The 22,287-nt window shown below is 44.4% G+C and overlaps 1 protein-coding gene across 14 annotated transcripts; it reads right to left on the reverse strand.

Annotated features, from left to right (window-relative positions):
* Positions 1–72: 72 nt before the first annotated feature.
* LOC117890695 (potassium/sodium hyperpolarization-activated cyclic nucleotide-gated channel 2) lies at positions 73–21,850 on the reverse strand. Of its 14 annotated transcripts, XM_034795690.1 has the most exons (16): positions 21,666–21,850; positions 18,343–20,877; positions 11,759–13,513; positions 8,655–8,832; positions 8,262–8,500; positions 8,029–8,192; positions 7,759–7,895; positions 7,560–7,712; positions 5,623–5,718; positions 2,860–3,009; positions 2,706–2,782; positions 2,324–2,635; positions 2,118–2,212; positions 1,971–2,059; positions 1,595–1,911; positions 73–1,523 (listed from the first exon to the last, which is right to left on the reverse strand). In XM_034795690.1, exons 2-16 carry the CDS (start codon positions 18,411–18,413, stop codon positions 1,385–1,387), a joined length of 3,972 nt encoding a protein of 1,323 aa, XP_034651581.1. In that variant the 5' UTR covers positions 18,414–20,877; positions 21,666–21,850; the 3' UTR covers positions 73–1,384. The 14 variants fall into 14 exon arrangements, with proteins under 14 accessions (XP_034651581.1, XP_034651583.1, XP_034651587.1 ...); XM_034795692.1 differs by lacking the exon at positions 21,666–21,850 and having other exon boundaries at positions 73–1,520; positions 18,343–20,799; XM_034795696.1 differs by lacking the exon at positions 21,666–21,850 and having other exon boundaries at positions 73–1,520; positions 7,560–7,697; positions 8,667–8,832; positions 18,343–20,798.
* Between the last annotated feature and the right edge of the window lie 437 nt (positions 21,851–22,287).

A 22,287-nucleotide genomic window follows, 5' to 3' on the forward strand; every position in this document is an offset into this window, starting at 1 on the left:
TAACGAAAAACTGAGATACTTTATAACAATTCCCTATAAAAGACAACAATGTCTATGTTTTTGTTGTTGTTGTTGTATATATATGTCGTGTATATAGTTGGTTTCTTGTCTGTTCTTCCTTTTTTTTTGTTTTTGTTTTGTTTTTTTTTTCGGTTGGTGACCGCTGAAACGACGGCACCCTGAGGTTGGTTTTCTCTTTAACATACTCGTATTTTTTTGTTGTTTTTTGTTTTTGTTGAGGCTTCTCTACTACGTTGTGTGTCGAGTGGTGTTATTTGTTTGTTTGTTTTGTTTGTTAGTTTTGTTTAGTGAGTGAAAAACTAATAGTTCAACTACTAATGCGCATTCGTTAAATTTGTTGCTTAAATACTTTTTGTTTTTGTTTTTGTTTTCTTGTATATTGCTGAGTTATGTTGTTTTCCATTTTGCAATGCGTATTTAAATATGCTATATAATCGCAATAATACATAATTGTTTGTTTGTTTGTTTGTTTGTTTGTTTGTTTTGTTGGTTGCTCGAGTACATAATAGCTACGCGCATAAATATGTTTTGGTATGCCTTCTTCACGCTTCCTTCGTTTCATTTATATCATAAGTTGATGCGTGTCTGCGGATCTGTCGGTCAGTCAGTCTGTCTGTCTGCTTACCCTGTTCCACTCTACAGGTGTGTGGAGTGTGGTGTTGTGGGTGTGGTTGTATATCTGTTGCATGTTCTGTAGTAGGTCCATAGGACTAACGCCTATGTGTAGCAATTAACAAAAGTCTACGCACTTTGTAATCGTTACAATATCGTGGGCATAAAACTTAGATGTAGATTCCCTATAAGGTATGTCTCTCTCTGTGTATTGGTGTGTGTGTTTTATGTGTGTGTGTGTGTGTGGCAAACTCTTCTATGGCGGTGTGGGGGCTGCATCTGTGTGGATCTGATTCGGATCTGTCTTCTCTATCATATAATTTATATTTGTATGTAATTGTTTTTTTTTTGTTTTTTTGGTTTTTTTTTCGATTCTTATATTAAAGTCATCACAGTTAGCGGAGCTGAAATTATGAATAATTATTGAGGACATTTTTGTGTAATTGTTTTGTTCTTTTTTTGGATTTTTTTCGTTTTTAATTGTTTTTCTACTAAATCGCAATTGCATATATAGAGTGTCTACCGTAAATTGATTCTTTGTTTAGTGTACTCTTCTCTTATCGCTTCCTCTCGGGGGTTTTCATTTACTAAATTATTATATACGCATGTGTCAGTGTGTGTGTGTGTGTGTGTGTTTGTGGGTGGGTGTGGGTGAGTGTGTGTCCTGCAAAACTGCCTTTCATATGGATGCTCGATGCCCGCCAGCACCGCTCTTCATCGTGATCGCCATCGTCATCGCCGCGGCTCAGTGTCATGGGGTATTGCCCTCGAACAGGGCACGAAACTCCCCGCTCCGAGGCCTGGGCAGACCCTCGCGTATCGTTTGCACCGGCTCAGCAATGCTCGACTCTGACCCATGCAGTAAATTCTCCTTGAGATCCATGTCACTGCTTGTAATGGGAAGAATGCAAAATGAATACAGAAAACTGTACGACAAATCAGATGCTGATTGCACACTTACTCATCTTTGCATTCGTCGGCCTCGGCAGCCAGCGCATTCACCACGGCCGTAATAGTGTTCGACTCGGGATTGCTCAGCTGCTCGTCCTTTTGCTGCATTATGTTTGGATTCTTGCCGATCTTGTTCAACCGCTCGGCGGCCACAGTCTCCATGGTCTTGCGCATCAGCGGATACTGATCCAGCACGCAATTGAAATGATCCACGCTCAACGAGAATAGATTGCAATAGGTTTCGGCTCGCACGCTGGCCACACGACGCGCATTGGTCAGCAGACAGATCTCACCGAAGTAAGATCCGTCCGATAGTGAGGTGGCAACCTGTTGAACATCAAAACAATTAGCTACAGAAATCAACATGAGAACAGACCGAGCGTTACCTCGCCATTAGCCATGACAATGTCCACCACGCCCTCCTGTATGAAGTACATTTTTGTACCGATCGTACCCTCCTTTATGATAATATCACCTGAAATAGCAGAACGTTAAGAGGGGGAACAGCTTTGGACTGACTGTGGACCAATCACCTGGTTGGAAAACTTCGTATTTCAGTTTGGTAACTACGTCGGAAACGAAATTCGAATCGGCATTAGCAAAAAAAGGCACTGACGCCACGAGGGATCTGTGAAATGGTGAGAAAAGAGAACAATTACAAGAGATTTGGGATACGCGCGGCTTGGTATAACACGACGACTTGGATGGGTTGAGAGAACTAGTGGAAAGATCGCCCCACCTGCAATTGTAGTTAATGACATCCTCGCGCAATTTCTCGCTCAACTCGCCAAGGATTAACTCTTCATCGAAGAATTTACCCTGGTACCGATGCTCGAAGTATTCCGTGATGCGCTGTCGCATGTCGCGCGGCAGCTTGCGGTAGGCCATGTACTCCTCCACCTGCTTGACCTTCTCGCGATACTGCCGCCGGCTGGAGTCCAAGCTCTGGATGAGATTGGTCGCATGACCCAGGAACAATGCGTAACACGTGGCGCCGGATATCATCGACAGCATCGTCAGCCACATGTCTGTCAGTGATTGTGGTGGAAATCTGAAAGAATAAAAATTGATTTAATTAAGGTTTCCATCAGGAGAGGAGTGTGCAATTTGTGGGGACTTACCTGCCGTAGCCTATGCACAGCATGTGCGACATGGCCTTGAACAATGCCCACGAATACTGCTCCAGCCAGTAGGATTCCTGAAATCGATTTGGATTAGCCACCCGATACAAACGACTCGGCACGATTCACCGATTCACGATGGGGGTTACCGCACCTGCAACTCGTTGATGGATACCCAGGAGTTCGATGGAAAACCCTGCAACATTGGCACTAAGAACTGCAAGCAACCGCTCCAGTGTCCGATCAAGAGCATCATGCAAATTAAATTGAAGATCCTCATGAACACCGAGGCCATATTGAGGAACTGTAACCAGAGTATTCAATCAGATACGAATGCGACAATCAACCCAGAGGTCCGACACCGCTCACTAATGTGTGTGTGTTGGGTGTGGGTGTGGGTGTAAGTGTGTCAGTGTATCTGTGTCTGTGTGTGTGTGCGTGTTACATCTTGAGTGAGTTTCACATTTAAACAAATTCATGTACGGCAAACCAAATGTATCGGGTAAACGGGAAAGAAAACCCAAAACAATAAAACGGAACTCGTTGGATTATTGGAATTGTTGAAATTGCGCATTTTGGTGAACTTTAGCTTCCAGCTACCGTTAAATAGAACAGTTATTTGCAGTTATGCCAATCAAAGCAACTAAAACAAAACCAAACCACAGCCATTAAACAAGAATTATTGCAGTCTAGAGGTCCAGATCATGGAACTGCGACTTCCCTTTCCGGCAGATCGAATCAGGAGTGTCGCAGAGACACGACTTGGACATTGACGCAGTCATTAGACGCAGTCGGAAACTCGCTATCAATACAATAAAAGTAGTAGTAGTAGTAGTACATCTGATAGGGTACAAATAATATAAGATTAGTCTAATGTTAGGCAAATGCAACAGTGTCCAGTGTACGATACTGTTTACAGTGTACAGTGTACTGTGTACAGCCTGAGCAATCAATCCAAACTCAATTCAAATTCAAATTCAAACCATTTCTACGTTTTCGAAATAAGTGCAAAATCAGCTGCTAAATTATGGTACAAGGTGCTCATCTTTACTTTTGTTTTTCATATTTTATTTGTTGTACTTGTTTTCAACACTAAAGCCGTTCAAACGTTCAAATTATTGAAATATCGAAACTGGTATTTTACAATGAAAGCGCTTGTTGGGCGGGCTCTGACTTTCTCAGTTGTTAGTAATTTGTACTACGTAAATTCTGTACAAAAGGAGTTGTTTTTTTTTTTTATATAAAACAAACGAACAAACCAACCAATTTCAAACGAACATAACCAAACGAAAGGATAACGTAGAGAGTCAGAGATAAAAAGAGAGAAAAGAGAACAGGAGCAGGAACAGAGTTGCATTCAAGAAATCAGCTGCTGTGTGCGGGTGTGTGTGTACGGGTGTGGTGTCTGTGTGCGTACCACAACTCCGAAAGTCATTTCGGACACTTACAGAAACCGTTACGACGCGCTCTTGCTGAAATCCTTTGTACAACAGAAACAAAAAACAGGAAGAAGTGGAGTTGGAAGGGAGAGAACACAACCAAAGGTAAAAATCAAACCCAAAAAAACAGAACCACAACCAAAAACAGAAACAGAAACAACAGTAGCAGCAGCAGCAACAGCAGTAGCAACGGTAGCAGTACAGTTGTGTTTGTTAAAGAGTAATTGAGAGCAGGAGAGAGAGAGAGAGTGTGAGAGAGAGATAGTGTAGAGAGTGGGGGAGCAGGAAAGCGCGCAGCACAAATATGGCGCCAAACGAAAGCAGAAGAAAGCATTGAGCAGAGTGTCGATCAAAGGTGAGGTTAGGTTGAGTACGATAGATACGATAGGCTTAGGATGTAGAAAGCGTTTCGGCACGGGCCCACAAATGTATGCTATAGTTATACGAGTATTACGTGGCTAGATATAGTACAGTGTTCGTGTTCGATCTGATTGATCTGTTGATCTGTTAGCCAGCGCCTCAGGCAATCAGCATACAACCCGGCAGATTTATCGATTGACTATCTCGTGTATGTGTTTTTCTGTGATGTCTGAGCCTGGGCCTTGCTATCCGGAATAGATACATATGTGGCAATGCGGTGCAGCGTTTTCACAAGACTCCTGGCAGAAGCGCAGAGCAGCAGCAACAGCAACAACTCTCTAATGGTGCAGTTTATGGGCATTTTTACAGTGGAATCAACAGCTCAGCTGCTGCGGCTGCTACTCTACTTAAATGGAAAAGCACAGAGCAGAAAACCGCTTCAGATTGATTTCTACTGAGATCTGTCATCTGTTTTCAGGCTCTTCACAACGCTAAAAAAGGGAATATGAGTGTAACCCAGCTAGTCTGTGGTTCGGAGCAAAAGTTACAGCAGTACGAAAGGACTTTCAGTCATGCCCATGCATGGGAAACAAAATCTACCATAACTAAAGAATTCTCAATCGAGAAATCTTATCCCCAAGACGTGTGAAGAGCGTGAAAGAGCTTCGATTTTGTACCGAAGATTTAATCGATTACTGAAATTCTTCTCTTTGTTCTTGCTGGTTTTATTTTTATTTTTTGTATGCATCAAATGAGAAATAGAGAATATGTACTATGGTCACAATATCAATCAATCAATCAATGTGTGTATAAAAAGGCAGTCTCAGAAATTTACAGAACGTACGAACGAACGAACATTACGATAAAATCAAGCAAACATGATCAACGAACAATCGAACGAACGAACAATCGAACGAAATGATGCACTAAAACTGAATTTTTGGCTCAAACAGTCCTCAAAAAAGTTGAGTCATGTTGAGTCATAATTATACATAATTATAATTTGAATCAATCAAGGTATTTTTTTTTTTGTTTTGTTTTTTGTTTATCAACGAATGTATATTGAAGTTGTTGTGTTTTGTTGATTTTTGTTTTGTTATTTTTATTGGATGGTTTACCTTGAGAATTAGGTTGCTTTTTGTCAAGCCATCTTTGTCTTTTCTGTGCATTCTCCCTCTGCGATCAGCACTTTTTTTCTGTAGATTCTGCAGAATCTAAAACCATATATATACACAGGTATTTTAGGCCCTGATTCAGCTTATTGGAATTTGTATTTTGTTTATTTTTATTTCATTTTTGATCTCTTTACTGGGATTCTTAATCTGATTTTGATTTTCGTTTTCATTTTCTTAATCATTTTGCAATTCTTTGTTTGGATTCTTTTTCGGTATTCATTTCTTTACATCGCTTCCGTTGAGCGGTTGGTTCAAAAACAAAATAAACATAAATCATAAGGTATGTGGTGTTTCCAAGTTAGGCTTATACGAGAATATCCTTTAAGAAACTGTAGTTGTACGTATCTCAAAACGGAGTGAGGTGTGGTGGGGTGGAGGTTTGGTTTGGTTTGGTTTGGATTTCGGATAAGGGTTGGGAGGTTTTTTTTTGAGAGAGAGGGAAAAGATAGGAGAGACGGGAGACAGGAGAGAGAGAGATTCAAAGGCATTCCTTAAACACCTGAGAGTGCCGGAGATGTCCTTCGTTTCAAAGAAGTTGTACAAAGTGCAATGAAGAATTGGTTTGAGTGCTTCAAAGTCAGCAAGAAATGAACAGAAAATCGAATATCAGATCAACAGAAGCGGTAAATCGAAGACTCAACAGAAGAAATGTGGAAAGAAAGCAAAGGGATCTTCCCGTGAAGTCCTCAAGCTTGGCTTAGAGCGCGTTAGATGGTCAAAAAAAAAGTATTCGGATTCGATTCGATTCGGTTCGATTTGTGTGTGTGTCTCTATGTGTTTAAACCTTTTCATTATTTATGCTTTTTATGTGTGTGAGTGTGTGTGTGTGTGTGTGTGTCATAGATGTTGAATGTTGTGTTCTTGCAGTTTTTGGCCTATTTCGGGGGGAATTTTTAGGATGGATCTGGTCTGGGACTCGAAGCGCAGCAGGCGCACAACACGAAACGAAACAAACATCATGGTGGTGGAGGTGGGAATACACAATTGTATAATTTACAAACTGAGTTGGAGTTTGGAGTTGGAATTGGCTTATGGTACAGCGATTGTCTGGTTTGGGTCTATGTTCGTTCTGGTTTAATAGACATATAAACGGTATTACGGTATTAGGATACGGTACGGTACGAGAAAAATAGTATCATATTACTTGGTAAATAAAACGTTTTGGGTAATCGAACGCATAAGGTTTTAAACGGAAATCAAAGAGACACAGAGCTTTCCAGATAACAACTCAAATCAAATAGTACATAGTTTGAACATTTTCAGTTACGGCCCCACACATGTGGATACACAATATCAGATACATGCGGATGGTTGTGTGTGTGTGGCAAATAGATTCATATTCATTCAGCAGAGAAAAGTGAGCACTTCGTGGACTAGTCCCCTGTGACCATCGACCCTTTGATCCCTGTTGATCCCTGACATCTGTGCTAAGCCTGACTGCAGTCACTATGTGTACACAGATCCTAGATACTCGATATATCGAAATCTGTTTGTGGTGTGGCGAGTGAACGAACGAACGAGTAGATAGTATTTAGCGAGTATGCTGATCTTACGGTCGAGAATTGGATCGCAAACGAAAGGGAGATACTGATACTGAAACCGAAATCGAAACGGAAATGGAAACTAAAACTCAAACTAACTCAAAGTGGAACTAAAACATGAATGACGAAACTCAGGAATCAGAGATACATACACACTGAATGTACGTACATATGTAATGGACATGTAATATCGTACAATGATATTGTATAGACATTACAATAAAAGAGAAATCAAGAAATAAATTTAAATACGTTATGCAAAACGAAACAATGGTAAGGAAACGTAACGGTAACGAGAAACGTTTCAAACGTTGGCAAAATGTAGCCGTGAGTACTCACATAGACCTCCTCCCATTGGGATACGTAGCGCACGAGGCGGGACAGCCGGAGCAGGCGGACGAGGGAGAGTAGTTTAGCTAGCCGCAGGATGCGCAGTGCTCGTCCGGCATGCAAAATTTGAAAAGAATCAGAGAAATCCTGCAATTTCATAATCTTAATCAATGTGTTGCGTACTGCTTCTCAAAATACATGGACTTACTTGATTGAAAATTAAAAATATATAATCTAGCGGTATCGACGAAATCAAATCGAGAAAAAACCAAGTTCTTAAATAGTGTTTAGCTATAAGCTTTGGATCCAATATTACTTGTTCAGCGTTGTCTTGTTGCATAATTCCTAAAAACATTCGGGGCGAGAGATGAGATTATGACAAAACAGAAAAGGAACCACAACCGCTTGGGCTCGGTGTAGTTTGAGGTGTCCGGGGAGGCGTTGTAGGATTGATTTGTTAGTAGATTGTGTGCATTACCTGTTCTAAAATTGACTACAATATCTATTAAAAAAATAGTATCACTTAGGCAGTTGAAGGCAATCCATCGTGTGCTCAGATCATCGTTGAAGAATGATATTGCGACTGGCAGGATAATAAGATTTGCTACTAATAATAAAAGCATGCAAAGGTCCCAGTAAAACCTGTCGATCAGATCGATATTTAAAACACATTAGCAATGGTTATAAATTCGCTATCCAGCCAGAACTCACCTGAATGAACTGCACGGGTGTATGACCCAATGACCGGAAGTTTTCTGACGTATGCGCTCCTTGACCAGTGCCTTGCGGCTGCCAAACAGTTTCATGGCCAGACGATTGTCCGTCGGCTGGAACCATGATTGCAATTGACTTTTTAGGAAATTCGCAGAGACTTTTTCCGACACGATCGGTATGTTCGGCATCGGCTCCTCTTTCGGAGTGCCGTACAACGACACGTCATCAAAGTGTACCTGTGGATAAACACAAAATCATTAAACAATAAATATCCAGCATATCTTTCTCTTTATAAATTGGCCTGAGTTCTTGTTATGTTTTAGTCTGTTAATGATGTGTGTTTTGTGGCTGTGGGAGTGATCTGTCCTGTGCAAATAGTGCATATAAAACCTTTGCTCTTGCCATTTCGGTTCCTTGGTCGCATATTAGCAGTGCCTCATCATCGAAAGCGGTGACCAGCGAGTCGGTGCAGGTGTTTTCAAACGAAATCCGCAAATCGTTCTCATTCACATTCAAGACGGAGCAGTACGAGCAGCGCACCGATTCCTCACTATCGCCGCTCAGCACACTGAAAATGGGAGAACGTTGTTACAATTTATAAATGCATGAGCATAAAGAACACATAAGTGCGACATATGGTCAACATTCCGACCATGGGATAAACACGCCTCCGATTTCATTCTACCTAACTGCAATTCTGCCTAAACCAAACTCTCAAAATACGAGGAAAAGACATCCGATACGAGTGTTTACAAACACTTTATGGTTGCTGTCTTGAGTTGTCTTGCATTCCCGCTACTCGGAGACGATTTGAAGTAACTGTAATTGGATTTGGCTTTCGCTAGATTGCTGAACTTTCTTATTCCCAGACCTGAGGGATAAATCGTGCAATTAATTCTGATGAACATAAAACATAATTGAAGCCCTGAAATCACTTCCTGAAAGTATTGCGCTACAATTGATGCCATAAGGTCGCTTCCCCGATAAAGTGAAAGTAGGCTCCACGCTCCACGCGGGATGTCAAGGTGGTTTGGGGTGGGGTAGGTTAGCACGCCGGTCGCTTTTTTTGTCGTTTTTAATTATGCCACACGCACGTTGCAAGGTTTAACGGTATGAAGTGCGACAGAGAGTACGCCGTCTGGTCTGGGCTCCTCCTCTCACCTTGCCCATTCGATGCTGATTGCCAAGGTTTTCCGGCACCGAGACTCCACCACACCCCGCACGACGCTGCGGAAATGTTGTTTGCTCTGCTTGCGTTTTTTTTTGGAGCACAGCAGACAGAAAGAGGAGAGAGAAGAGGAGAGGAGACTGAACGACAAATCGCGTGGTATTCAGCGCGGATCTATTGTTAGGAGACGGACGACGCGTGCAGCAGTTACGTTACTCTGCCATTCGGTGCGCTGGCTGTGAATGTTACGGTTATTCGTATTTTTCGTATTCGGTTTCGGACTCGTAATCGCATTTGTATTTGTATGTTTTTTTTATTATTATTATTATTTCACATTGGCATTTGTACTTATTTCATTTTTTTTGCGCCTCTTCACACTCAATTGATGGTTGGTGGTTTTCATTTATATTTTGAAATGGGAAAGTTTCTTTTTAATTAAGCCTGATGAACGAAGCTGATTTAATTTAATCATCGCCCGTAATGAATTTATTAGTTATTATGATTCGGAATGCACACACACAGGCAGACAGACGGTACAGAACCGCAGAACAAGCTCTAATATTTCCCAGATATTGGATTACACATAAATTGTTTGGTTCTACGATTCCTAATTGTGGTTTATTTTTTGTTGTTTTGTTTTTTGTTTTCACTGTGTTCTGTTTGGCAACTGGAAACGTGCCGCTGCAGATGTTTTGTCTCTGATTTAATGACTCACAAATAGGGTATTGGCGGGCACGAGTATGATTTGGTTTTCGAGTCTGTTCAATGAGTACTCCACGTTGTTACAGCGGCAATCTTTGTGCGACTAGTGACGGCACGGGCCGAGCACAGTGCCCACAGCTACAGCTGTGGCCGGCAAACACTCCGAATGACCGAACGCCGTTTCGGAGCCGCCTTCGGGCGTCCTCCAGAAGCCGCGGGCGGTACGCTACGGATACGGATCGCGAGAGACGTTAGAGATCTCCGTCTACGTAGACGCTGGCAGAGAGAATACTTTGCTTTCGTTGGTGCGACGACGGGTATTACCTCGAACATCAATTGCTGGCGATCCAGATCGGATCGGAGAGGGATCGTATCGGATCTGGATATGATGCAGTCGTTTCTGAGAGCAGAAAAGGCCGAAATTGGCTGGCAATTGCCTAATTAAATGAAAGATAATTGAGAGATTGACACCAGCTTGTGCACTTGGCGATAGTTTCTTCTCTTCTGATTTCCCGTTGCTTTTTTTACTGTTACTGTTTATAGTTTTTCTGTTTTTCTGTTTCTCTGTTTTTTGTTTCGTCTACGACATGTTCAGGGGCAGAGGCTGAAGCTCGAGCTGGAGCTGGAGCTGGGGCTGACTCTTTATTCAGAATTTATTAAGCTGATGCCGATGTTGGATGCTGCTGCTGCTGCTGTTGCTGTTGCTGCTGCGACGACAACTTGATAACCTGTTCTGAACCTCGCGGCGCTGTTGCACAATAAATAAATAAAGAATTTGTGTTGCTTTTTAATTGATTTCGCGACGCGACGAGCGGCGACGCAAATTATGGCTGGACCCCGGGCCTGTAATTCGCTGCCATTCTTCGCAGAACTCAGAAATTGATGCCAATAAAAGCAACGATCCGCAAACTATTCAAAAACGAAACATAAACAAACAAACGATCCGTTCTGATCCGATTCGATTCGAGAATTTCGTTTAGATTTTATGCAAATGTATGCGATCCGCTCTGCCTCTGCTCTGCTCTGCTTTGCTCTGTGATCTGTCTGGAAAGGGGAAAGAAGGAAGCGAAGCCAGACGCTAGGTCTGCGTCTGGGTCTTGGTCGCTTCGTTCTCTCCCTCTCTCTCTCTTTCGTTGTGGAACTGGTGCAATAAATTTAACAAATTATTGACTCTGCTGTTTACTCGCGCCAGTTGCCGGGCCGAATCGAATCGTTATGCACATGAGAATGAAGCTAGCTTTCCGCATCGCTTACAACAAAATAAGGGGAAATATTCCGATTCCCGACTTCCGATCGATGTCCAATCGCTTATCGCTAATCGATAACTGAATATCCTTGACTGCTTTGTCTTCTAATCACGGCTAAAGTTCACTGCTCGGACTGTGCCGAGTCCAAAGCTACAAAGACAACACGAACCGGGCCCATGCCCAGGCCCGGGCAGAGATGGCATTATGCAAATATCGGCGATAATGCCGCAGTAAACTCAAACCAAAAAAAAACAAAACAAAACCGGTAAGAGACAGTCGTCGTCTCGGGTGACTGTGGCAGCGCTTTGCATGCGTAATTTTGTACGCGTGTAATGAATCTCTCACTCTCCTAACTACAGGTATGGGCAAGTACTCACCGTTCGCCGAGTTTGCTCTTGTGCCGTCGTATGTGGCGGCGGTTGAAGCTGTTCGTGCACGAGGTGGACGTGGGACGCGACGGATACGGGTACGGATGGTGGACACCGAAGTTGTGCAGCTGCAGCGACGCCTTGAGATTGGCCGGCGCTGTGGCCGAGGCGTGATGGATGTAGGGATAGCCGTGGCCGGCGCCGTTTCCCAACACTCCCGCACTGGCTACAGTGATGGTTGACTCGCCCACAGCCTCATTGGCCGCCTCGGAGGAGCCCTCCTGCTGGGACCCGTTGCTGGAGGAGTGATGCGTGTAGTCCGTGGGGGCGCTCAGCTGGCGATTGAACTCAGCCTTGCGGCGTGTGAGGTCTGTCAGGCAGTACTTGTTCAGGTGTCCGTTGCTCGACACCGAGCTCTTGGGCGATGAGGCCAAATGGTGTGCTTGTGCTCCCGCGTACTGGCCTTGTCCGTGTCCGGTTCCGTGTCCGTGGGCATGCAGCTTGTGGCATGAGTTGCTGCTGACGCTGAGCTGCTTGTTGCCGGCGCTCTGCAGCAGATTGCAGTTCTTGCCGCTGCTTATCTTGGCCGCCAGCGAGTGCGGCACCGGCGGACTCTTGCCCGTCGTCGGAATGGTGCTGCTGCCGCTCCCGCGATACTCGCTCTCGCTCTTCACGGACGCCCTGTAGGCCGGGAAGGTCTTCGTCTTGCTCTTCAGCGATCCGTTCTGGAGTAGCAGCTGCTGCTGGCGTGCGGCAACCGCGGAGAGTGCTGGCAGCTGCTGCGACTGCTGTTGCTGACGCCCAGTTGTGGCCGTGGATGAGGAGGATGAGCTGGCCGGGGCGGAGGCAGAGTGCGGATTGGCGGTGGACGTGGATGTGGATGTCGCCTGTGGCTGCAGCGAGTGCTTCTTCTCCACCAGATACAAGTTGAGGTACTTGTCGCCCGGATGCAGCGAGTTGTCCGACACCGCGTTCGACTTCGAGATGATCTGACCCTTCTTCTTGGCCGTGCGCGTCTTCAGCGAGAGATTGCGCAGCTTCTTGGACTGCTCCTTGATCTTGTTGGTGCGCAGAAACGACGGACTATTGGCGATGCACTTGAAGATGTACGTCTCGTTCACCAGCTGCTGCTTATCGCTGCCGCTGTAGTCGTACTCGCTGCTCAGATTTAGATTGAGATTCGTCAGATGTCGTCTCTCCCGCTCTCTGTCACGATCACGATCTCTGTCTCGCTCCGGGTCTGGCTCTGGATCTGGCTCTGGCTGCGCTAGCTGCTGGTCACTGTAGTGTCCCTTCAGCAACGATATGCCCGCACCCGATCCTGTGTCGCCTGTTGGAGCTGCACTCAAGCTGCGCGTGTACTCGTGGCAGGCATCGTAGAGTGCCGAGTGGCCGCCAGTGCTGCTCACGCTGTGCGTGCCGCAGCTGACCGGACTGTGGCTATCGAGGATGCGCAGTCCACTGCGGCTGTCGCTGGAGTTCTGTTTCGAGATGCCGCTCGAGAGCCGACTGCTGCTGCTGCGATGGCGTTGCTGCTGTTGCTGCTGCTGTTGCTGTTGCTGCTGCTGCTGCTGGTGGGCCCGCTGCTCATCCCCCGCTGGCCCGGATCCGGATGACGCCTGCCCGTGGCTGAGACTGCTCAGAGACTGCCGCACCAAGTGCTGGTGCGAGTGCGAGTGGCGCTGCGGAGGCTGATGCTGCTGCTGCTGTTGCTGCTGCTGCTGCTGCTGATGGTCGTCGGGGAACAAGTTGTCGCGGCTAGCACTAGAGTCAGCGGAAAGAAAGAGGAGACAAGAATGAGTACGGATAAATGATGCTGGAACGAATGGCAAGACTTGCCGCAAAACACTCAAATTTATCTATTTCAAATTGGCAAATATGTGCAGCATTGGGGGGGGGTCAGGAGCGGGATTCTGCTGGACAGAGGCAGTGAGTTTGCTACGCTAAGTGAGCAGGAAACATTGTGTGGAAAAACCGCGACAGACAAACAAAGAAAATTGTTAATTATAGTTATTGATTGTGCAACATGAGAGGAGCCGGAGGCGGGGAGTCAGAGGAGGACCGTATGCCCCCAGCAACGAGTGTGCGCTGGTGTGAGTTCATCATGCCGCTGGTCTAGATGTGTGATACAATTTATAGAGACATCAATATAACAATGGTTGACATGCTCATCTGGTTGCTGATCGCGCGAAAAATTCAACTTAATTAATGTACAGCAGCACGCAATGCCCCAGGCACACAGCAGATACAAAATAGCTACAAATGCAGAGATATGTTTGGAGGAGCTTAGATGCAGATGAAGATCTACAACCGATATATGAGAGCGCGTGCCCAAAATGGAACTGAACAGCGGCTGGGCGGAAGTGCTCTAAATCAAAATTTGCCCTAAAAGCTTGCGAATTGCGAGATAAGATAAGGCTGCGTCGACTGATAAAGCGTGGGAGCAAATGTGCGACTACAGTGGCACAAAACGCCAGCAGCGGTGGCTACACAAGCAAAGAGAGTTTGTGACGGATGTGGCCCACTGTGCAGCTGGGGGCCAATCAATGCGATGAAACGTGAGGAAAACTATTGTTGACAGAACTAAGCAGAACGAACCCCCCACCCCCCTCGAGCAGTGTGTGTGCATGGTTGTGTGTGTGTGTGTAGATTCGAACAAAAGGAATACAATTGAAGCAGGGAGCTCCCTCCCTGGGTGTGTGTGCGACGCATTCGGGACTGGGGCCCCAGTCGAGCCGACACTCCCGTTGACAGAGCATGTGCCAAAGCCAGAGGGAGGAGCGCAGGGCAAATGTTGTAAAGTAAATATGTACATAAATGTATACGTAATCCTACTAGCCCACCCCAACCATCCGCCGGAATCGAGTGAAATCAATTTCAGTCAATTAGGTGCTCTCCCTCACGCCATGGGCGCAATTATCTGAATTTGGATTTGCATTTGAATGAGAATCGGAATCGGAATCGGAATCGGAGAATAGGAATTGGAGCTGGCATTTCTGTAAGCACAAGTAAATATCTCAAATATTTGCACGCCAATGCGGCCCAACCGATGAGAGTGCCCCGCTTCAGCAGTTAGACAGTGTGTGTGTGTGTGTGTTTGTGTGTCCTAATCTGGCCGAAAGTCCATTTCGGTTACTTGCCCAATCAAAGCGAAAGCATCGACAGCGGCTCTTGGCCGCCCCACCCCAGGGGGAATTCCAGCCCCAACACCGAGATAGAATCTGTGGATTGTCAGGCTGCTGCTGATGGCTTTTTTTGTTCATTTCGCTTCGAGTGTTTGCCACCTGTCAAGTGCTGCAGTCATAAGTATATGCCCGCCTAGCCACAATGGGTGTGTGTGTTCGAGTCCAGTTTTTGGGGCCTGAGCAAACAAATAAGACAACCTTGTTGGGTAATTGTATGGGACTCGAAAAAGGTACTGCGGCAAGGGCAAGCCACCCTCAGCCACAGCCACAGTCTTAGCTGGTGTCTTGTCCAATGACAACTTTGGTGCATTGTGGAGTGCTCTTCCAGCGGGAACTGAGGGGGGATTAGTGGAGCACGTGCTGCCACACACACACACACTGTGCATCAATTAATAATTCAAAAGCCAATTGAGAGCATTAAGCGTAAGTTCCTAATTGAGCCGGCTGCCTGCATTCCACTTCGTTTATCGATCTTGAATCAGTGGAAGCTGTGAGCCCCCAAATGGGGGCTACATACATATATATACTATGTATATATAGTCTATAAATTAGTATAAATGTACACATGTGCAACTCAAATTACCTTGCGCAAAATTACTCACTATTCGATTTAGTTTTGAATGATTTTTGTGTTCGTGAACTTTGAAATTACTACCTGGCCCCGGCCCCTGGGGGAACTATTTTTAAATGAATTTTGGCAAATATTTAGGGAAATGTTCAATATGCAGTATTTAATGGCGCATGAGCTGGCAAAATCAAACCAAATTGAAAGCAAATTACCAAACATGCCACTCGAAACACATTTCATTGTAAACAAATTACGAAAATTTCCATTTTTAGTGCTCCAAATATTTACAATTACGCCAATCCACAAAAGGCTGTGCGGGCCGGAGTGGGGTCACAGCTGGCAGTTTATTTGAACAAATCTGCATTTATCTGTGATTGTTGTTTGAAAATGTAGCTGCTGATACACTCTGGGCCACATTAAAGCACCCATTGAGTAATTTATTTATCTTTCAAATCACTTAGGCAACATTTGGTTAAGACTCCAATGGCAACAGGTTGCATATTCCAATTAAAATCTGTCTGGTTTTGGCCATGTTTTGAGCAATGAAAACGTACTCAGGTAGGTCATCCAATGTCATCCAATCTGGCAATTAATTAATTTGCAACTTGAAAAGATTTCCGGCTGGACAGCCAAATGACAGACAAAACTCCCTGTGATTCACATAATAATTTTTGGCTAACCAGAATCGTAACAATATAATCCATTAATTATACAAACAGCCGAGCAATTAATAAACCTTTTTTGTTCACGAGAATCATCAGAGACAACAAACAAAGAAATGCTACATCATATCCACTTGTCATGCGATTCCAAAATAAAATTTCGAAAAAGTTCGATTGGATTTATACGTCTACAGGTTTAAAGGAGGATTTAAAGGCTAAGAGGGTGTACATAAAGGAAAGGCAAGATCTTAAGCAGGCAATGTTAAGCGATGCATTCGGAATTCAGAGTCGCTTTTGTCTAGGGTATGGGGGGAACCCGGCTAGGTAAAGGGAGATAGCAAAGTGCATCAAAGTTAATGAGTTTACTTTTACTTGCAACAAGAAATTGTGGAGCTCAACTTGCTGGGGCGAGCGTGTGTGAGGGGGAGGGGTAGGGTAGTAGAGCGAGCAGCAAATTTAATAGCATTAAAAAGTGTATCTTATTCTGTGTTGCAGTTGTACATAGTTGTAGTTGGTAACAAGTAGCGGTAGTATTAGTAGTAGAATTAGTAGTATTAGTATTAGGAGAAATACCGTATAGAAACTACAATATAGGCATGTTTATTTATAGAGAGCGGGAGAAGGCAGTGACTGAGAGTCAAAGAGAGAGACAGAAGGAGGAGAGGGGGGAGGTTTATTCAGAACTTTTTGTCGGGCGGTACCTTCGCTGATGATGTCAGGGCAGCTGTCGAAATTTTTGTTTGATCTGATTTCGCTTCTGTTCGTTCGGTTTCGGGTTCGGATTCGGATTCTGGTTTGTTTTCTTTATCTTTTTTTGTTTTCTTTTTTCTGGTAATGCTTACTTTATGGTTCAACTTTCTGTACTTTTAAGCAAAGTTTTCTGTAAAACAACAATAACAACAGTGACACAAAATAAATCCCAGTTATTCACGAATGCAAATTAAAACGAAGACCAAAACAAACCGAAGACAAAACCAACTGAGCGAAACAAATAACTAAAATGAGATTAGTTGATGGGATAAGAAAACAAAAACAAAATGCTTACAAATCTGTGCATGTCTGTGCGTGTTCGGCGGAACTACAGTTGTAGTTGAATTGAAAATATCTGGCTTCCTCTTGCACATCGAAAGGAACAACAGCAATGAGAGCAGCCTGCTTGAGTACACCCCACCCTCTGAGAGAGAGAGAGTAAGGAAACAACGGCTCTTTGCCTGAGTATAAGTGTCTTTTTGTCGTGTCCATGTGAATAAGCTGTGTGAAAGCAGCAACAACAACAACAACAACAATGACAGCAGCAAGCGCTTATCGATATGTACACATACGGACACACACATAACAGCAGCCGAAATTCGGTCAGTGGTTTAATCATTTCATTGAAGTAAAAGCAAAAGCTTCCGCTGCAAGCCCATGCACACACTGAGAGAAAACTCAATTGCAATTGCAAGTACAGTCTCGCCTGGCTGTATGCAACGAAAGTACTTTGACACTATTTTCCAGCAGTTGCATTGTGTTAGCGTGGGTGCTAGCGGACAGGGTGTGTGTGTGTGGGGCTCTGTATGTTCTGGCTGGTGTTTCAGTGTGTGTCAATCCATTGTTGCTGCTATTGTTGGTTGGGCTTTTAATCTAGTTTTTGTAATTGCATTGCCTAGAGTGACGGATGTTGCTCCTCTGGCCTCTGACCGGAGCATGACATGTGAATGTGCTCTTTCAGCCGGTCAAAGGAAACGGGCTTCTAATGGAGGACAGTGGAACATTTGGCCGAGTTATATATTCTCCTTCACACTCTCCCACATAACACATACACACACACATACAAACACAGATGAACGTGAACAGTAACAACAACAACAACAACAGCAGCAGCAGCAACATTATTTACAACAATAAACAGGGTAACTGAAGAGGCAAACCAAACGAACAATGACACCATCGATAACAATAACAACAACAAAAATGAACACAAACCAAACAAACAACACAAGAAATGAAACAGAATTACATTCATCTCATCAAAACTGATGTTTGTACGTTTAATGGTGTGCGAGTGTGGGCACAGGGTGTCTGGCAGGTGTCACCCAATGCCCGCACTCGCACAACTGGACATTGATCGTGCACAACAACGGTACAAAGGACACAGACATAGAGGGAATTACGGTTTATATGATGATTTTGGCATACCGTTGATCGTTGGTAAAGGTTCCGAATGCTCCAGGACCGCTGACTCGGCGCTGAGTGTGTTTCACGTGCATTTTCTGTCACCACCGCCGCCGTCACGTCGCCACCACTAGCACCACATTGAGTAACGGTGAAGTTTCGCCCTCTCGCTCGCCACTTTCGACTTTCACCCGTTATCCGTCGTCCTCTATCCGTAACAGTTACCGTTAAACTTCTGATGTGATGGCTGTTGGTGTTTGTGATTTTTTGTGTGTGCGGGTATTCCGTTTCTATAATGGACGCCCCGCGATGACTGATGCAATTCTTAACACTGTGATGGGCATGTTTTAGGTGTGGGTGTACCAGATGGTATGTGGTGTTGGTGTGGAGTGTAGAGTGTGTGTGTGTGTGCAACTTCCGTTTCGATTTTTGGCATTAACTAACACAGGTCCAACGTCGAAATAAATTGCTTTTCGTTGTGTTACTCTATCTGTTTCACTCTCACTGTATTGCCAGCTGCTTGTCGTCCTCCTGCCGAGGTTTCGGGTTTGGGATTCGGTTTGTTGGTGGGTTCTTGGGTATTAAGTAACGCAGGTTGAATGTCTAAAAGGTAGCTCCTAAAATAGTTAACAGCACTTGCTTGTATTGCTTTCGGTTGGTTGTACACGTCTCGTTTCGTTTCGTTCCGTTTCGATTCGTTATTCGTTATGCGGGTGTTTGCTTGAGGTTAGGTGTCTAACGGGTGTACAGATGTACACTGTATATCTGCTGGGTTTTATGTATAATAATACCATATGTTACTATTTATAGTTTAGTTGAAGTTGCAGCGTTGTTTGGGGTTATTCGTTTGTACTTTGGATTATAAATGTCGTTTTCCCTCTACGGTATCGTTATTGTTTTTTTTATATATTTTTTGGTGGTGTATAAGGTGATGGTGGGGCTGGAACTGGAACTGGAGCTGGAGCTAGGGCCGAAGAACAAGAAGGGCTGGAGTGGGTAGGCGGGATCAAGATCCGGATCCGGATCGGTGAATAATGTATCACAAACAAACAACAACAACAGAGCCGGGGGATGATGGAGAGTTGTCACTTTGGCTTAGTTTCCTTACTCCAAAATGTATGCTATGGAATCGCAAGGGGGTTGCTTCTCTTATCTCCTCTTCCACTTCCACTTCTACTTCCTTTTGCTCTTTGCAATTTAATGTTTGGTCATGAAAGTTTAATGAACGCACAGCGGGCAAGGTTTGGCTTTCTGGCGATGCGGTCGCTCTGTGGAGCGATGGAAGTGACTCAGGTTAAGGCGTTTCGGTGCTACTCCCTCCTCTACAGCTGTCGTACGTACGGCCAAAGTTACGTCAAGGCAGGCGCCACACAGGAAACCCAAAGCAGGTTGTTTTGCTTATATATGTGTGTATATATATATCTAATGTGTCAGTGTGTGTGTTTGTGGCTGTGTGCACGTATCTCTCCTTGGATTCTAGCACGAGCGACACGCGAGCGAGAAAGGATGCGGCTGGGCGGGGGCAAGGACCGGAGCGGACCGGTTGGTCCCTCCTTGGAGGGGCTTGGCGTGGCGCTGTGCTGTAGTGTGGTGTCCTTCGCCACCCAATTAATGCATTAATCGACCTCGTTACTTATTCAGATGCAATTTGAAAGGCCTAGGTCGAGGACTGGGGCTGTAACTGCGACTGGGAGTGGGAGTAGTTCGGAGGATGCTCACCCGAGCGACATTATAAAAATAAATCCATATAGGTAGATATATATATATAGATTGGCGTATATGTTCGGCTACAGCTAGGTATCTTGTATATATCTTTTAGGTGTATATATTATATATATTGTATAAGAGAGGCAACTACTTGGTAGTTTTAGTTAGTCGTTAAGTGCGTTAATGTTGCGGCTACGAGTATTTGATTTGCTTCCTACTTGCGGAGACGCACGTCTCTCTACAAACTACGAGGTTAGTTCCATTACTCTACGATCCAATCCAACGATTGACTGGGGGGGTACTCTCTATCGCTATCGCTATCCTTATCGGTATCGTTATCGGTATCCTCCAGCAGTGAACAAACGTCAACGAACTACGGTTTAAATGGGTAGTTAGAGCGCATATGTATTGCCTAGCGATTACGAGTATATTTTCTATAGCACTTTGGTATATAGCGAGTGTCTTTGTATATTTTTAAAAGTAATCTTTATCCTGGTGATTTTTTGTTTTTTTCGGTCTTTGGGTTTTGGGTTTGTTGTTTGTTGTTTAAGATTTGCTCAATTTCATTGTTGCAGGTACATTGGTTTTCTATTATTACTTTCTATACGTAGTTTTCTCCTCCTCCCATTGTTTTTGTTTTGTCTTTTGTTTTTTTTTTTGTCGCCTTTCCTTTTGTTTGAGGCGTTTCCAGGGGGCCTTTGGCGCTTATTAAATAATTCTGCACGTTACGTTGATTTTCGTTTCATTGCATTCTTTTTTGATAAACTTTCTGGTTTCCTTTCGAGCCTCGTGCTTTTTTGTTTATTCCTTTTAGGCTTTGCTTTTGTTTTGTCTTTTTTGCAAGTCGTTCCTCTATTTGATTATGTAATTATGCTGGGTTTCTTATTGGATATTGAACTGTACGTGTGTGTTTCGGCCTGTGTGTTCGTGTGTGTGTGTTCGTGTGTTACATGCGATTTTTTCAGCTGCTGCGGCTGTTTGTGGTGGTTTTGTGGGTTTCCGATAGACGTAAGTGGGTTCGTCATCAACATTTTCGCACATACACACACGCACACTCACACGCTCTACGTGTGTTTGTGTGTGTAGCGAATTAAATAGCAAACTTTAAAGTTTAAACAAATTATTTATGAAGCACACACGCACAAACACACACGTACACGCAAATATTGGGGAGGACAGACACAAACTATTAACAACAGTCGTGTCCCGAAAAACAGAGCACGCACACAAGACAGTGGAAGAGAGAGGGAAAGCAGGAGGAGAAGTTAAAGAAGAAGACGAAATAGAGGTGAACTGAACCGTGAAGAGGGAGAGTGGGAGATTGCGAATATGGGGAGTTGGGGGAGGAAGTGCACACGTTAAATCAATGCTTCTTTTGACCTCTATTACATTTCGTTCTTCCCTTCCTACTCTCTGCGCTCCGCTCCCGCTGCCGATGCGACTGCTGCTACCTGGAACTTTTTTCAACGCCCGTGTTACGGCACGCTTGGCAGCAGCGTGCTGCGTTTTCGCAGCCAGATGCCAGATACACCACTCTCCAGAGAGAGAGAGGGACAGAGTGTGAGGATACACTCAATTTCCGACTTATTATATTGAAATTTGATTTGATTTCTGTAGGGGTGTTGGGTCGCGCTTCGTACTGCTTATCACAATGTGCTGATTAGGTTATTCCTGGAAACTTTCACTGATCTATGCCGTCAGACAGCAGCGCACTTAAACTTTCTATTGGAATCTCTTCTTTATGTAACGAACGAACGGTAAACGGTATAACGGCACTCGCTAGTGCTTCTGCTACTGCTGCTGCGACACGAACGAACTCAGCGCGACAAGTGAAACTTCGCTTTCGCATGGCACTGACGTGCGCCGTGAGCCTGTGAAATTTCGCTGAAAATCGATAAGGACAGGCAAAGTCGCAAAGGACGGGCCAAATGCAAAAAGCAAAGTCACTCAAAACACAAAAGCACATTCTTGTGTGCTTGTGTGTGGTTGCCAGAGTGAAATCGAGAGCGTGGCGTGTGTGGGTGGCAGTGAAAGTGCACATGCCCTTAGCACACTGCCGGCCATGTAACATTGGGAGAGCTTTCCCGATGCTGTACTATACTATACTGTAAATGATAAATACACTTTGTTCTAAATTACATCATAAATTGCACACAATCCTCTACAGCTCTAAGGCTCTATAATTTCCAAAGATAAAATGATTTTCTGATTTTAACTTTCCATCATCATAAAAAATATGGCCGCCAGTGTAACGCATACCAT

The sequence above is a fragment of the Drosophila subobscura genome, chromosome E (genome assembly GCF_008121235.1).
Source record: "Drosophila subobscura isolate 14011-0131.10 chromosome E, UCBerk_Dsub_1.0, whole genome shotgun sequence".
Classification (NCBI taxonomy): Eukaryota; Metazoa; Arthropoda; class Insecta; order Diptera; family Drosophilidae; genus Drosophila; species Drosophila subobscura.